The 16060-nt window shown below is 37.3% G+C and overlaps 1 protein-coding gene across 11 annotated transcripts in view; it reads right to left on the bottom strand.

Moving 5' to 3' along the window:
- The window catches only part of KLHL13 (kelch like family member 13), a 186737-nt gene that overhangs the window by 26889 nt on the left and 143788 nt on the right, over positions 1 to 16060 (bottom strand). For all 11 annotated transcript variants that reach the window (XM_067722564.1, XM_067722572.1, XM_067722563.1 and 8 more), the window contains one exon: positions 11907 to 12048. In XM_067722564.1, the coding sequence (XP_067578665.1) occupies positions 11907 to 12048 (142 nt within the window). The remainder of the gene's footprint in view (positions 1 to 11906; positions 12049 to 16060) is intronic.

Here is a 16060-nt window from a genome sequence, read left to right as displayed (position 1 = left end):
TCTCTATTTTTCTATTTTTTTCTGAGCCTTGGGTTCTATTTATGAGGGGATTATTGTCTGTTCTCAATTTCTTTACTCTATTATTTCCCTTTCCCTCTTCTATTAACATCCCCATATTTTCTTTTTTATTTCTTTTTCACATCCTTTTAGGGAAAAAATAAGCATTAAGAAAAAGGTTCTTAAAGAAAAGGTTCTTCTCTTCTCTGTAGTAAATTTACCTAATATATCGAAACTTCAAATACTATTAAATAGAGGGAGGTACATATGTCATACTCTGAAGGACTGAAACATTTTAAATGAGTTTGATAAATTTTTAAATGGTCACGATAAAAGAGAGGAGGGTATGTACTGACATTACACAACTATAATATAGAAACCTGATGAGCTACAAATAATGTATACCAAAAGTTGGTTGGATGTCAATGGCTTTCAAAATAAATAGAATGCTACTGTGGAAAAAAAGGTAGATTGACACTCTCACGTATTAAAAAGTAATCTGATAAGCACATCTTTCCACTAAATTCTGCATTGGCAATAACTTACTAGCAGATTCTACCTAGTTTTGATCAACGTAATTTCAAAAAGGAAGTGGAGTAAAAAGGAAATGCATCCTAAGAAGAGCAATAAAAATTATTAACTTTAAAATTGTTTTATGAACAAAGATTAAGGAACTAAAAGAAGAGAAGGTAGAGGAATAGGTTTACTCTAATCTTTAAGTAAATGTAATGTATTTGATCAAAGCAATATCACAGTCATGATTTTATGAGACACTGTTCATTTCATTCAGAGGACAGAAAAGGAACAGATATTAATTAAAACTCTATTCTCATTATATAACACTGCTTGGAGTTTAAAAACTGCTAATGGCTTTCCATCACTGCATTATATCATTATATAAGGCTTTAAAGACTTCTCTAATCTGGCCCCAACTCAACTGTTCAACCTTATTTTTCATTATTTCCCTAAGTATGCTGACCCACCTTATCAGGTTGTTCTCCAGACTACCTCATCGGTAAAAACTCAGGCTTACTCCTTTTCCAGTACCTTTATTTATGCCAATTTATTGTGCTAAATTATGCTATTTTATTCTATTTTTCACATAGAATATCCTCCCTCCTTCAAAGCCGAGTTCAAATTTGACCTCCTATGTAAAGCTCTCTCTAACCAAATCTCTAAAAGACTTAGGCATCTGGAGTCTGTAATTAAATTTAGCATTTAATTACAGCTGACCCTTGAACAACATGGGTTTGAACTGCACAGATCCACTTACATGTGAATTTCTTTCAATAGTAAATATTGATACTACAGTACTACACGATCTGCGATTGGCTGAATCTGGAGATGCGGAACTGCGGATATGTAGGGCCGACTGCATGGAGGGCTGGCACTCCTGACCCCCGCATTGTTCAAGGGTCAATGTATAGCCCATAGATTTCTGTTTCCAGCAAAGATGAAGTAACAGGGAGTGGATTTACCTTACTTCTTGAAACAACTCAAAATCAGGCAAAATATATAAAAAATAAGAGTTTCAGGCTGGATGGAGAAGATCTGTGAAAGAGGAGAAACAAGTTAGCGGAGCCCCATGATTGTTTATGGCCTGGAGTTTCCAGAGGTACAGGGAGTGGGAACCCAGGTGAAGCCCAGCATTTTCCCAGGGTTGAGTGTCTTAGGGCAGCTAGGTTTGTAGGGCAGAATACAAGAGGGGAGCTCTGCACAGAGAGAGGGCTATGGAGATCTACAAACAATCCCCCCTCAAGTATATAGATGAGTACTGATGAGTGCATTTGTCTGGGGGAAAGAACCACCTAAAAGGAGCACAGGGAACACTCTTCAAGGTTCGCCAAATGCTGGAAACAGATCCTGTTCAAACCACAAGACCGGTAACGTCATAATACTAGGGCTTTGGGTAAAGAACTCAAAAGGATTTGTCTCAGTACTGGGAAAAAGTTTGCTCTAGAATAAGTGTGAGGTTCCACCTCACAAAGCTTAAAAATACATAGAAAATACGTTAACGAAAACAGAAGAACTGGGGAAGAAATCAGAAAGGAACGTGCCACCAAACTCATGCTGAGTCCCCACCCTACTCCCTACTTTCCCCCCCAGTGTACCCGAGCCTGGACTTAAGGCATCATATAACCTGGAGGCAGTCATCTGGGAGCAGACTGAGAAAGCTCTACTTCTGGCTGGAAGAGCAAGGAAAGGGATTCTGAAAGCTCACAGGGAGTGGAGAAAGATCCATTTCACTTTTTTCCCCTCTGTTTTCCTCTGAGCCCCAATCCCCAGGCAATTCCAAGGCACTGGTGGTGGCAACAGTGACAGCGGTAACAGTGGTGACAGCAAATTCCTAAAATTCTGAGAGGAACCTTTTTTGATCAGATGAAGTCTCAGCTTTCAGGCCAGAGGACCATAAGGAGAGCCCTACAGAACTGGGAGTACTGGGGAGATGGTGGAGATGGAGGATCAGGAAAAAGAGACCCCACAAAATTCCACACCGTGGAATACTGCTTAACAATAAAAAGGAATAGACTACTGATACACAAAACAAAGTAAATGGATCTTGAAGATATTACACAAAGTAAAAGACGCCAGTCTCAAGAGCTCACAGACTGTATGATGTCATCTACATAATATTCTCAAAAGACAAAAACACAGTGACAGAAAACAGATCAGTAGTATCCAGGGCTTAGAGGTAGGGATGAGTGTGACTACCAAGTGTAACAAGAGAGTATGTTAGGGGCTTCCCTGGTGGTGCAGTGGTTGAGAATCCGCCTGCCAATGCAGGGGACATGGGTTCGAACCCTGGTCCGGGAGGTTCCCACATGCCACGGAGCAACTAAGCCCGTGTGCCACAACTACTGAGCCTGTGCTCTAGAGTCCGTGAGCCACAACTACTGAGCCCATGAGCCACAACTACTGAGCCCGCGTGCCACAACTACTGAAGCCCACGCGCCTAGAGCATGTGCTGCACAAAGAGAGAAGCCACCGCAATGAGAAGCTGACGCACCACAATGAAGAGTAGCCCCCGTTCGCCACAACTAGAGAAAGCCCCCGCGCACAGCAACAAAGACCCAACACAGCCAAAAATAATAAATAAATAATACAATAAATAAATTTATAAAAAAAAAAAGAGAGAGTACGTTAGGATAATAGAACAGTCCTGCATCTTAATTGTGGTGATGATTACATGAAACAATATATCTGTGAAAACTCACATATGTATAGATCAATTTAAAAAAATCAGTTTTACTGTATGTTAGTTAAAAATAAAAGTAAAATGATGGCAAAAGATATGCCAAGCTAACACGAATTAAAAGAAACCTGGCATGACTATAATATCAGACAAAATAGATTTCAGAGCAAAGACTATTATCGGTCTGATGAAAGATCTCAGCTTCCTCAAGAAACTAGAAAGAGCAGAGCAAATTAATTCCAAATTAAACAGGAGAATGGAAATAATAAAGATCAAAGTGGAGATGAATGAAATATAAAACAGGAAAATAGAGAAATGTTTAAAAAGCAACCAAAAAGCTGGCTCTTTGAGAAGATTCATACATCTGATAAAACTCCAGTCAGGCTGATTAGGGGGAAAAAAAATGGAGAAAATACAAATTATCAATAACAGCATTGAGAGAGGTGATATCAGTAGCGACTCTACAAATATTAAAAGGATAACAAGAAAATATGAACAACTGTATGCCTATAAATTTGACAACTCAGTTGAAATGGACAAATTCTTTGAAAGACACAAGTTGCTAATAATTACTCTAGAAGAAATAGATAAACTGAGTAGCCATATATATACTATAAAACTGAATTTTCCCTGGTTAATTCTACCTTACATTTAAGGAAGAAATAGCACCAATTCTACAAAAACAGATCCAGAAACTTAAGAGGCGGAAACATGTCCCAATTCATTCTACAAGGCCATTATTATCCTACAGAAACCAGACAAAGATAATCAAAGAAAACTAAGACCAAAGACCCTCATGACCATAGATGCAAAAATTCCTACTATATCAAATCAAACTTAATAATATATAAAAAGGATAATACATCATGAGCAAGTGGTGTTTATTCCTATAATGCATAGTTGCTTTAGCATTCAAAAATCAATTAATATAATTCACATTAATAGACTAAAAAAGAAAAATGATAAGATCATCTCAATAGGTGCAAAAACGTGTTTGACAAAATCCAACAACAATTTCGATTTGGAAAAAAACCCACAAAACTCTCAGCAAACTAGGAACAGAAAGACACTTCCTCAAATCTATACCTAACCTAACATCACACTTAATGCTGAAAGAATGAATGCATTCCCCCTAGTATTAGGACAAAGCAAGAATGTACACTCTGGGGCTTCCCTGGTGGTGCAGTGGTTGAGAGTCCGCCTGCTGATGCAGGGGACATGGGTTCGTGCCCCGGTCCGGGAAGATCCCACGTGCCGCGGAGCGGCTGGGCCCATGAGCCATGGCCGCTGAGCCTGCACATCCAGAGCCTGTGCTCCACAACTGGAGAGGCCACAACAGTGAGAGGCCCATGTACCGCAAAAAAAAAAAAAAAAAAAAAAAAGAATGTACACTCTGATCACTTCTATTCAACATTTTTCTGGAGTTTCTACCCAGTGCAATAAGGCAAGAAAAAGAAATAAGAGGCATCAGACTGGAAAGGAAGAAATAAAATTATCTTTATTTATAGGTAAAATGGTTGTCTATGTAGAAAATCCTAGAGAATCTACAAAAAAGCTTCTAGAACTAATAAGTCAGTCTTTCAAGGTTGCAAGATATAAGATGAATAATCAGTAACAAACAGTATTTTATATACTAGCAAGAGACAATCAGAAATTGAAAGTATGTATTTGAGCATATTTAACTCTTGGTTGGTATCTACTGGTCCTCTCTATCACTTAAAACATGCTAAATATCAAAACAACAAAAAAACTCATTTGAAAGAGCAGGGTAATGATACAGTAAAGTGGCCTAAAAGGAAAGGTGGTAGACTCTCTTCCAACTTATATACTAAAGATACACACTCAATTGGAAGTATTAGAATAACCTATTGTACCCTAACCTGAGTACCTGAAGAACTATCCCTAAGAAAAATTATATATTCATTTCCCTATATTCTAGGTGACATTGAGGAAACTGAAATAAAGAAATAAAAAGTATCATTTTAATAAAAACTTCAACAATCTGGATTATTCAAGTTCCTCTTTTATAAAATATAACTTATTCTAAAATCATTATGCCTTTCTTATGCTAATAATATATTTTAAAAGTTGCTTACCTTATGATCATAAAACTTTTAAATAGGGTACAGTTCATCAACATGACACGATCAGCAACCCAAACATTTACCTTAGGATAAGTATTTCATGAAGTTAGCCCACTGGAAAGCAATGCAAGTTAATTTGTATAGGCTCTTGAGAAAAGCCATTTCTTTAGCAGTCTATTACATAGATAATAACTTGAGACAATACAACCAAATCTGTCATTGACTTTACAACTAAAGTTGAACAGAGAAAATAAATAGGTAAAATGGAGGGCAGTATGGAAGAGCAATCTGATAGGCACCAATCTTAACATGAGAAAATATCCATTAGGCATCTAGACATCTGGAGCTGGGAGGCGTTTTCAAGCTTGATAGGCTGAAACATGGTACCCTACTTATGGCCTCCTTGTCCTAACAGGGATGTTTCCAAATGGCAGTTAACATTTTTTTCTCTTTGGTTCCCCCATTCACCCCCATTTTGACAGGGGAAGGGAGGAAGGGCAGGCAGGCATGAAGACACTCTGTGTAATTCTGTTATTTCTATTAAGAATAAAATCTTTACTGTATCATTCGTGCCAAATTATCTTTTAGCCTTTAATATATCTTTTTATATTTATATTCAGTGAAAACTTAATATTTAAAGACATTAAAAAGAGAATAGATTTTAGAGCAAGATTAGAAGAAATACAAATTTACATTTAGAAAACCTGTGTTCAAGTCCTGGTTTTTGTCCCTTAGTGGGCAAGTGAATTTGGGCAAGCCTTCTAACTTTCCTGAGCTTCAGTTTCCCAATCTATAAAATAGGGATAATAATTGTTGCCTTTTGTACATCACAAAATTGTTTCACATATTAATGAGGCAAGCATATGTGAAAGTGACTTATAAGCGCTATCCAAATTCATTTATTCCATAAACAATATCAATAAGAGCAGTAAAAAGCATTGGGTACTTCCTCTGTGCCAGGTACTGGGCTAGGCTCTTTATATGTATTATCCCTTTCAATGATAATAATAATATTAATAATAAATAACAATAATTACAATCTATTGACATTTATTAATCATTCACCATGTACCCCAGCACTAGATCACACGCAGACAGAAACAACAAATTAGACTCTAGAGCTTGTGGATCTCACTGATAGGTAATATTGATGGGCTAAGAGGGGGGTAAAGCAGAAGCTGCCAACTCTGCCTAGGTTACACAAATTCCAGCTTTAAAAGGCATTGAAATTAGCTGTCAGAAGAACAGATCCATGGGAGAAACTGTTTTCAGACGTCTCACTTTGCAGAATTACCCACTGCATAACTGTAGTGGGAAGAATGTTGAGTTTAGGTCGAAACTGGAATTCCAGTTTTACCGTTTACCATTTAAGATGGATCGTTATGAATACATAGGGGTTTACCAGACCAAGAAATTTAAGTAAGGGCATTCCAGGGAGAAGGGATGAGTGCAAAGATACTTAAGTATAAAAGAATAACATATGTTTAGAGAATAATGAAAAATCAGAAGTCTTCCAGAAATTTGCCTTGACTATCTGTCCCATTAACTCTACTAAGGTAAAGCAGTAGCAAAGATCATATGGTCGAATGGATAAAGGACTGAAGATTGGCAGAGTAGTTATGGAAGACCAATAAGGGACCACAAAACTGAAGGTGCTGGGAGAAAATACTTGCAAATCATGTATCTGCTAGGGGATTTGTGTCTAGAATATATAAAGAACTCTTACCACTGAATAATACAAAGATAAATAACTCAGCTAAAAAAATGGAGAACTGACCTGAAGAGACAGTTCTCCAAAGATGATATGCAAGTGGCCATAAGCAAAAATGAAAAGATGCTCAATATCATTAGTACTCAGGGAAATACAAATCAAAACCATAAGATACCACTTCACACCTTCTAGTATGGCAATAATCAAAAAGATAGATAACACATGTTGGCAAGAATATAGAAAAATTGGAATCCTCATACTTTACTGATGGGAACGTAAAACACAGTCACTTGGGAAAACACCCTGGCAGTTGTTCAAAAGATTAAACACAATGATATATCACCCGACAATTCCACTCCTAGGTATATACAAAAGATAGATGAAAACACGTCCATACAGACACTCACACATGAATGTTCACAGCATGATTATTCACAATAGCCAAAAAGTGGAAACAACCCAAATGTCCATGAATGGATGAATGGATTTTTATAAAAGTGGTATACCCATACAACGGAATATTATTTAGTCATAAAAAGGAAAAAAGTACTGATGCATACTATAGTGTGGAGGAACCTTGAAAACACCATGCTAAGTAAAAGAAACCAGTCACAAAAGACCATACATTGTATAATTCCATTTACATGAAATATATAGAATAGGTAAAACTATAGAGATAAATAGTAGACTAATGATCGTCTAGGGTTAGGAAAGGGGTTGGGGGTAGATGGGGAATGACTACTAATGGATACATACAAGATGATAATATAGATGAAAATTAAAGTTGTTACTTTAAAAAAATGAAGATGCTAAGAAGGGTATGATTTGATGAATCACCGTAGTATGGGGTTTAAAAGATGTTAACAACCTGGGATAACAGGGTGAAGCCAAAGGATGGACGTTTTCCATAAGAAGTAACCACAGTTGTAGCAGTAGTAAAGGAGTGAGGGAAGTGAAATAATTCTTGACTTCACCAATTACTACTTAAGCAAACCCTGGTTAACCTTCCTTACTTGAGTAAAAGTATTTTGCACTGCTAACTCCATCATGAATTCTCCCGGAATTGGTTCAGAATTCTAGGAATTCGAGCCTATCAGGTATCAAAATTATTTCCAGGCACTTTCTTTGACAGCCTAGTTTCCAGAAGCCTATTCAGTGGAGACAGTCTGCTGGAGCAGATGAAGCCAACCAGATGGACACCTTCTTTGGCACACCCATCACTTCTGATCAACATTTCCTCTGACACCTTCCCTGTTTGGCTCAAATGGAAGGAAAATAAGTGGATATTTATTATGCACCTTACTTTCCCATAAATTGTCACATTTAATCCTCACATCCACTACGCACATTACCGATAAGGAAACTGGCCCGTAGGGGATAGAGACTTTCCCAAAGTCACATAACTAGCTGGTAACTAGGATTCCACTTTTAGCCTAAACTCATGTCCTTCCCACTGTAGTTGTGCACTAGGGTATCCTTCAGAGTGAGACTTCTTTAAATAGTTTTTCCCCATGGATCTGTTCCCCTGACAGCTACTTTCAATGCCTTTTGAAGCTGGAGCTTGTGTGATTGCTAATTTTAAAACAATGATAACATTTACACATTAAACACTTCTCTAGCTTGTTCCCTTGACAACCATACACCTAAGATTAGATACCAAAAAACCCCAGTCTCTGTTAGTGCTTGGACTTAAAAAATCTCAGTTAGTGAGAACATAATTTTTAATAGACTTTTTTTTTTTTTTTTTTTGCGGTACGCGGGCCTTTCACTGTTATGGCCTCTTCCGTTGCAGAGCACAGGCTCCGGACGCGCAGGCTCCGGACGCGCAGGCTCCGGACGCGCAGGCTCAGCGGCCATGGCTCACGGGCCCAGCCGCTCCGTGGCATGTGGGATCTTCCCGGACCGGGGCACGAACCCATGTCCCCTGCATCGGCAGGCAGACTCTCAACCACTGCGCCACCAGGGAAACCCTTAATAGAGTTTTAAAGAGAGCATACAATGTTTTTCAATAGCAATATGGAGTGGTACCTCTACACCACCACAGAAAATATTATAACATAAAAAATCAGTTGAAGAAAGAATGAACTCTCGGGGTTACTTTCACATCTCCATTCCTACCGCCAGCCTAGATCAACAAAAGCCAAGCTAAAACGTGACAGAGCTAAGGGTTCTAAGACCCAGCTACAACTGTTTGGTCACCATTATATTTTTTAAGTTAGACACAAAAATATTTCCATAGTAAAAAAAATTAAACAGTGCAGGATTACCCAGAGCAAAGTGTAAGACATCATTCACCAGCCTCCCTAATGTTTCCAGACCTTTTGCTATGCATTTACATGCATGTATATGTATACATATTGTATATTATTTCTACAAATAGACGGGATTATACAATATATATTGCCCTGTTACTTTTTTTTAAGTAGCTTTATGAAGATATAACTAACATACCATACAATATACCCATTTATTTTTTTAACTTATTATTTTATATTGGGGTATAGTTGATTCACAGTGTTGTGTAAGTTTCAGGTGTACAACAAAGTGATTCAGTTATACATATACACGTATCTATTCTTTTTTAAATTCTTTTCCCAATTAGGCTGTTACAGAATATTGAGCAGAGTTCCCCGTGCTATACATTGGGTCCTTGTTGGTTATCCATTTTAAATATAGCAGTGAGTACATGTCAATCCACCCATTTAAACTGTACAATTCAGTATATGTACAACCATCTCCACAATCAATTTTAGGATTTTTCATCACCTCAAAAAGAAACCCCGCATCCTTTAGCTATCATCCTTATATCCTCTGATTTTCTCCAATTCTGAGCAATACTAGTCTATGTTCTGTCTCTGTACCTTTCCCTATTCTGCAAATTTTGTATAAATGGAATCATAGAAAATATGCTCTTCGTGACTAGTTTCTTTCACTTAGCATAATGTTTTCCAGGTTAATCCACGTTGTAGCTTGTATCAGAAATTCATTCCCTTATAGAGCTGAATAATATTCCATTGTGTAGCTATGCCACAGCTGTCCTATTATTTTTTCATTTAATATTTCCTTTCCATTCAGTACACACAGATCTAGCTCACTCTTTTTAGTGACTGCACAGTATTACACAGTTTTGATGCAACATAATTTAAGTAACCATTTCCCTACTGATGGATATTTAAGCTACTTCCAGTGTGTCCCCATTATAACAATAACTTGTAATGTCCATATGATACATAGGGAGAAAGGGAGAGGCCATCTCTCTTGGTGTAAAAAGGACCCTGCCTCTAGAACAGTGTTTCCAAAAAGTATGCTCCCTGGACCTACAGCATCACCTGGAAACTTGTTAGAAATGCACATTTCTGGGCCCGACCCTCAGAGTTCTTGAATCAGAAACTCTGAGATGGGGCCCACTGCTCACTGTTTAACAAGCCCTTCTCCTTGTGATTCTGATATGTAATAAAATTTGAGGACCACTGTTCTAAATCTCTTTGCACTGCAGTGGCTTTCATTAGTTGGTTTAAGGTAAACTTTAAAAATTAGCAGGACCACAAAAATTGACTTTAACACATGACTATGGTCATGGATAGGGCAGAAGTATAGCGGAGGGGTAAGTGAGTTTCTATGTTTCTTTAGAGAAAGTACTTTAATATAACAAAAAACCTCTTCCTTTCATGCTTTTCCTAACTGTTTGACCCCTTATTCTCTTCCTCCCGTAATCTTGTAAAACCAACAATTAAACCATTTACATAAACTAAGATACCAGGAGATGGGAAGCTTTTCCTTCCTGACCCTCTCATTTCTGTTGATGAGATGATGAACCAGATCCCATTAGAATTGAAACATTGGAAAGATGAGATTTCAATGAATCACAGATGGGAACTAGAAGAAAATTTAGAAGTCTCCCACTCGAGAGTCATAGTCTGGAGATAAGGAAAATGAATCCCAGAGAAATTACATGACACAGCGAGGCCACACAGCAAAGTGCAAGCTTCCGTCTCCCATTATGCTATATACTGTACTATATACTATATACTGCTGGACTATCATGGTTCTTGACCAAGGATATGCATTCATACCAAATTCATCTGGGGAAATTTCTTTAAAAAATAGATTTAGAAGGATTTATTTTCCTTAACTTACTAAGCTGAGAAGACTGATATAATTTGACTATATCTAACAGGAATTTATGGACATCAAGCATTACACTATTGCTCTGTAACTCGGCAACATCCACCGAGGTCAGGGAGTGTCCACAATAGCCAGAAGTACTTGGACTGCTTATCCCTATGTTACACAGCCCCACATTGCAGGGCTTTGGTGTTCTTTTGGCTTTCTATTGTTTTTCTGTCCTCTCCTTTGATATCAGTTATTACTTCTGCATGTATCAGTGTGTTTGCGTCCAGCGGCCCTCACCCCTACTCCCATACCTACAATTGCCAATGTGAGTTGAGACACCAAATAAATACGATCTTGAGAACTACGATAAAGGTGATGGGAAAATAGGTTGTGAGGGAGGAACTAGAAACTTTAATATGGGGACTTTGTGATATTTACCTTGGCTGAGACATAATGAAAAGTCAACGTTGCCAGACACAACATTCTGTAAGAATGTGGCATGACAGCAAGACCTCCCTTACACAAATGAAACAAAGAATGAACTCAGAATTTTTTTTAACATCAGGAAGGTATGCAGTTTCCCCCCCTCAAGGTTTCTCCTCTATTTGTTTGCTTTTTGTTTTTTTTATTCATAAACTTTATTTTAAAGAGCAGTTTTAGGTTCACAGCAAAACTGAGCAGAAAGTACACAGAGTTCCCACAAACCCCCTGTCCACACGCAGGCACAACCTCTCCCACTAGTGACATCCCACACCACAAAAACCCTGGGTGGTTTTTAAAGCTATGAATAATGCAACAGTGAGATTACCTGTAACACCACAGAACTGTGGGTATTGCTGGTAAAGATGCGTGTGGTTCCCGCCTTGGAAGACTGCAAATGGGAGGAGAGGCCCATTTCGCTGCTTCCAAGGGACAATTTCATGTGTTGGTCTTCCTCTTCCACTAGAGATCTGAAAAGGTTTTTAAATCAGAAAGAAAAACCAATGAAAACTTGTCATATAATTCACAACAACTGGATGATTTAGAGAAACAGACACTCTGATTATGTGCCAATCATCTGACTACGGAATATACTGAATGTTGTTTCACTGTATTTTAGGCTCATACCATTCTACATCATAGAAGAAATAGATATATATTTGTAAAAAGCTTTCCGAGGTCAGAATAGATAAATGGGAACTGAGAAATCAACTAAAAGCTGGCTCAAAACTATAATTACAAAGGGTTTGTTTCTCTAGTGCCAGAGTAATTGTTTTGGTATTGGGTGGTTTAGGTAGCAATACCATCAAATTGTGTTATTCACAGTTAAAATTACTTTGGAATCCCTACTTTTAGAAAGATAAATGTAACATTTACCATTTATTGAACAGTCACTATATATCAGGTACTTGCCAAGAAATTTACACACATGATCTCATATAATCCTCAAAATAATCCATTGCAACAGGTATTACTAGTATCTCCTTTTTATTAAGGGTAGGGAAAATGAGCTACAGAAGGGTTACAAATTACTTACCTAAGGTCACAAAGTTATTAAAGGGACTGGAACAGGATTTGAATCTAAGTTTAGTCTGTTTCCAAACTCCAAAGACCCCATAAGTAAAAGTCAAAGGTTAACTGTGGCATCCTAATACATTACTTCCTCTTGTGTTACTATAGTTCTAATCAACCCCAACTGAACAAAAAAATTTACACATGAAAGAATTCCTTTTTCTAGCAGTATCTCTCACTAAATAATCACTTGGGATTATTTAGCCAAACAGCTACAGTGTAGTGGCCTTTTCATCTTTCCAAACAAACAAATAATAAAAATAATAAACGTAAGCTATGCCCGTGTATATATCACATTAGCAATTTTTCAGGGACCATAAAAAGCATTAGAGAACCTGTAGTCAACCTGTAGTTAGTTTCACAGAGAAAATGGCGAAATAATAGTTAAAGGCCTCAGGTTACACTAAAAATTGACCATTGTGGTACAACCTTTCATTATTCCTTAGACTAGGCAGACTTGTGTTTCCTTAAGTGTACACTGCTAAAACTGCTTCTGAATCACCTGAGAGCAGGGAGCCCCATGCTTCTGAACGGGTTTGTGCATTCATGATGGGCAGACTGCTAAAATGGACATTAAGAAGGGAGGAAGGAAGAATGGATTTCCAAGTGCTAGAACTATGCCTTTTTCCTATTTATTTCTAACTTCCCGAAGGTTGAATTATTGGTTTCTCTAACTCGTGTCTATCCAATACCATAAAGATTTCACCTTTTCCCTACCATACCTATAACCTAAGTTGATCAGTTTTAATAGGAAAAAAAGTTTTACAACAATACCATACTTTTAACAAAGATCCTCCGTTTTGAATTTTGACACCAACCAAATGGCTTTAAATCCTGCAATAATTAGCAAAAATCCTGGCCTTAAGGGTGACATCAATTCTTCTTAACGATATTAGAGCCATAGTATAACCAAAAAATGAATTAATAATATATAACCATGTTTTATTCAACTCTCATGGATATTTAATAAAGAAGATAATAATTTAAATAAGATTTTAACAAGCATAAAAGAAAATGAATATAGTTTTCCACTAGCTTCAGAAATAGCTTTTTAAAAGAAATTATACACATGATATATAGCATACATACATTTGCAGACACTTTTAACCAGCTTTCGCAGACAGACATTTAATTACAGAATCAAATGGAAAAGTGGGAAATAGATTGATGGTGACTGGTATCCCTAACCAGAAATTTTCCATTCATCCAGAATTATTTTAATGGGACATTCAAGCAGAATGTTTCATTAGTTTCTGTATTCCCTGCACAGAACCTGGCACATGAGAGGTTTAATATATGTCATCTGAATGAATACAGAATCTCATTTCTGTGGATCATTCCAGAGACATTTCTTTATCATGCGGTGCCTTAAATGACCGTCAATTATTATTTCACAGAACCACAGATGTAAACGGGACAGGAGTGAAGCTGAAACCGCACTGCCCCCATGACATATCCTGGAAATTGTATTTTTTTTTTAATAAACTACAGATCACAACTTGTTTCCATGTCATTTGTCTCTTGATCTTAAAATCGAAAAGCAGAATATAAAAACGCAGCCTATTCTTGGCAAGATAATATGTCTGGCTTTCTAACTAATTACTTCAAAAGCTAAAGAAGTCTTCACTAAAATCATCTTTTTCATGACTTCTTATCAACATCTTTTGACTTTTAAACATTCAGAACATTCCCTATTATTTCTGCATCAGTAACAGCACATGTCATGTCAACCTCCCCAGCAGATTCAATATTCTCTTCTATCTCCTACTCACTAAGTCTATTGACTGGATGTGAAGAGCATTGTTCTTCAACAGTGCAAGGAGGTGAAACCTCTCTGCAAACTCCAAGCCACAATGACATCAAACTATCCTTAAAGGAATGATTATCTGAGTAATTCCAAGAACAAATAACATTTTTAATCTTATCCTTTCTAAGTCATATGGTTGAAAGCAATAAAAGGAGCAGTGGTTCTCAGTGCGGGGAGGGGCATCAATGTCTGGAAACACTTTACGTGGTCGCAGGGTAGTGAGGCGTTGCTACTCTCATCTGGTGGGATGCTGTTAAACATCCTACAAGGCACAGGAAAGGTCTCCACAGCAAAGCAGTGCTCAGGCAAAACTTTCAAGAATGCCAAGGTTGAGAAACCCCGGTACAGAGGGATTAACCTCCTCAGGACAGATTTTCTAAAGAAATTTCATGTTCTAAATAACTTCCCAGTCTGAGAATTAACTCCATGAGGTAACGCTGGCAGTCAGAAACACAGTAGGATTATTAATTACCACTAACTCCTCCAAGACTGCCTAATAATAGAATACCTCTGCTCTCCTCCAGTCCATCAATCTGAAAAATCAACTGTTTACAGGAGATAAGTACATAATAGCTTTGAAGTTTATAAGATAATTATGTGGAAAGGCTTTTGTCCTATGTAAACTCATGGAAGAATAATTCCTAAGTCGGCTTTAAACAATTGTTATTTGGAGAGAAAAAAAAAAAAACCAAAAAAAAAAAAAAAAAACAATTGTTATTTGGATTCACTTTTACATGCCAATTTAGAATCAAGCAAACCCTGTCCAAATAGTCCTATTTCATCAAAACTGTAAAATTATTCATGGGAGAGAGATTGTGTTCATCAATTTTCTTTTGAAAAATTGAATCTTTTTCTTCCAGCGTCTACATATTGCTACCACACCATTCCCGCCCGCCCCACTACCGCCGGACACATCTTATTTTGTAAACAGTGACCAACCACAGAGCATGAAAGCAATCTTTCACAAAGTGTACATGAGTCACTCAAGTGCACTTGCTCAAAGAGAACAATTACTTTTTCGAAGAGCATTAGGTAGAGATGGAAGCACTGCCTGATGGTCTTACTGAAAGCTCTGCAAAGGTGGTCAAACCGAACATACAGAGACTGTGGCATTTCTTTGTACTAGTAATTGAAGACAAAGGAAATAGTCTAAGCAATTGTCACATGTTAACAGGGTGATACTAACATTGTAATGTTGCCTCAAAGCCTTCCATATTTAAAAAATTACCCCAAGGGAAACAGGTGTAAATGACATAGGGACACAATTCATAAATATAAAAGTACAAATGATTAACAGATAGAAAAATGTTCAACTCCATTCATACTCCAGAATATGCAAATTAAAGCAAATCTGTAAACTTATAAAAGAGTAGAGTAGAAGATATACTCTCAAAATTGCTAGTGCAAACAAATATTAAGCCCCTGCCATCGGCATGGCATTGTTCACTCATGGATTTTTTAATGAAAAATTTAAAATCATCAAACGTACACATTCTTTTCCTTTTTACACTGAACATCATGACAATAAAAGACTGTGTATTACTGGTGGGTGGGCTGCAGCAAGAGTGGTCTGTCGATCTGGTTCAAATATGTTTTCTACAATG

Source organism: Pseudorca crassidens, chromosome X (assembly GCF_039906515.1).
Source record: "Pseudorca crassidens isolate mPseCra1 chromosome X, mPseCra1.hap1, whole genome shotgun sequence".
Classification (NCBI taxonomy): Eukaryota; Metazoa; Chordata; class Mammalia; order Artiodactyla; family Delphinidae; genus Pseudorca; species Pseudorca crassidens.
The sequence above is the reverse complement of the archived record's forward strand: the minus strand, read 5'-3'. Positions and strand labels throughout refer to the sequence as shown.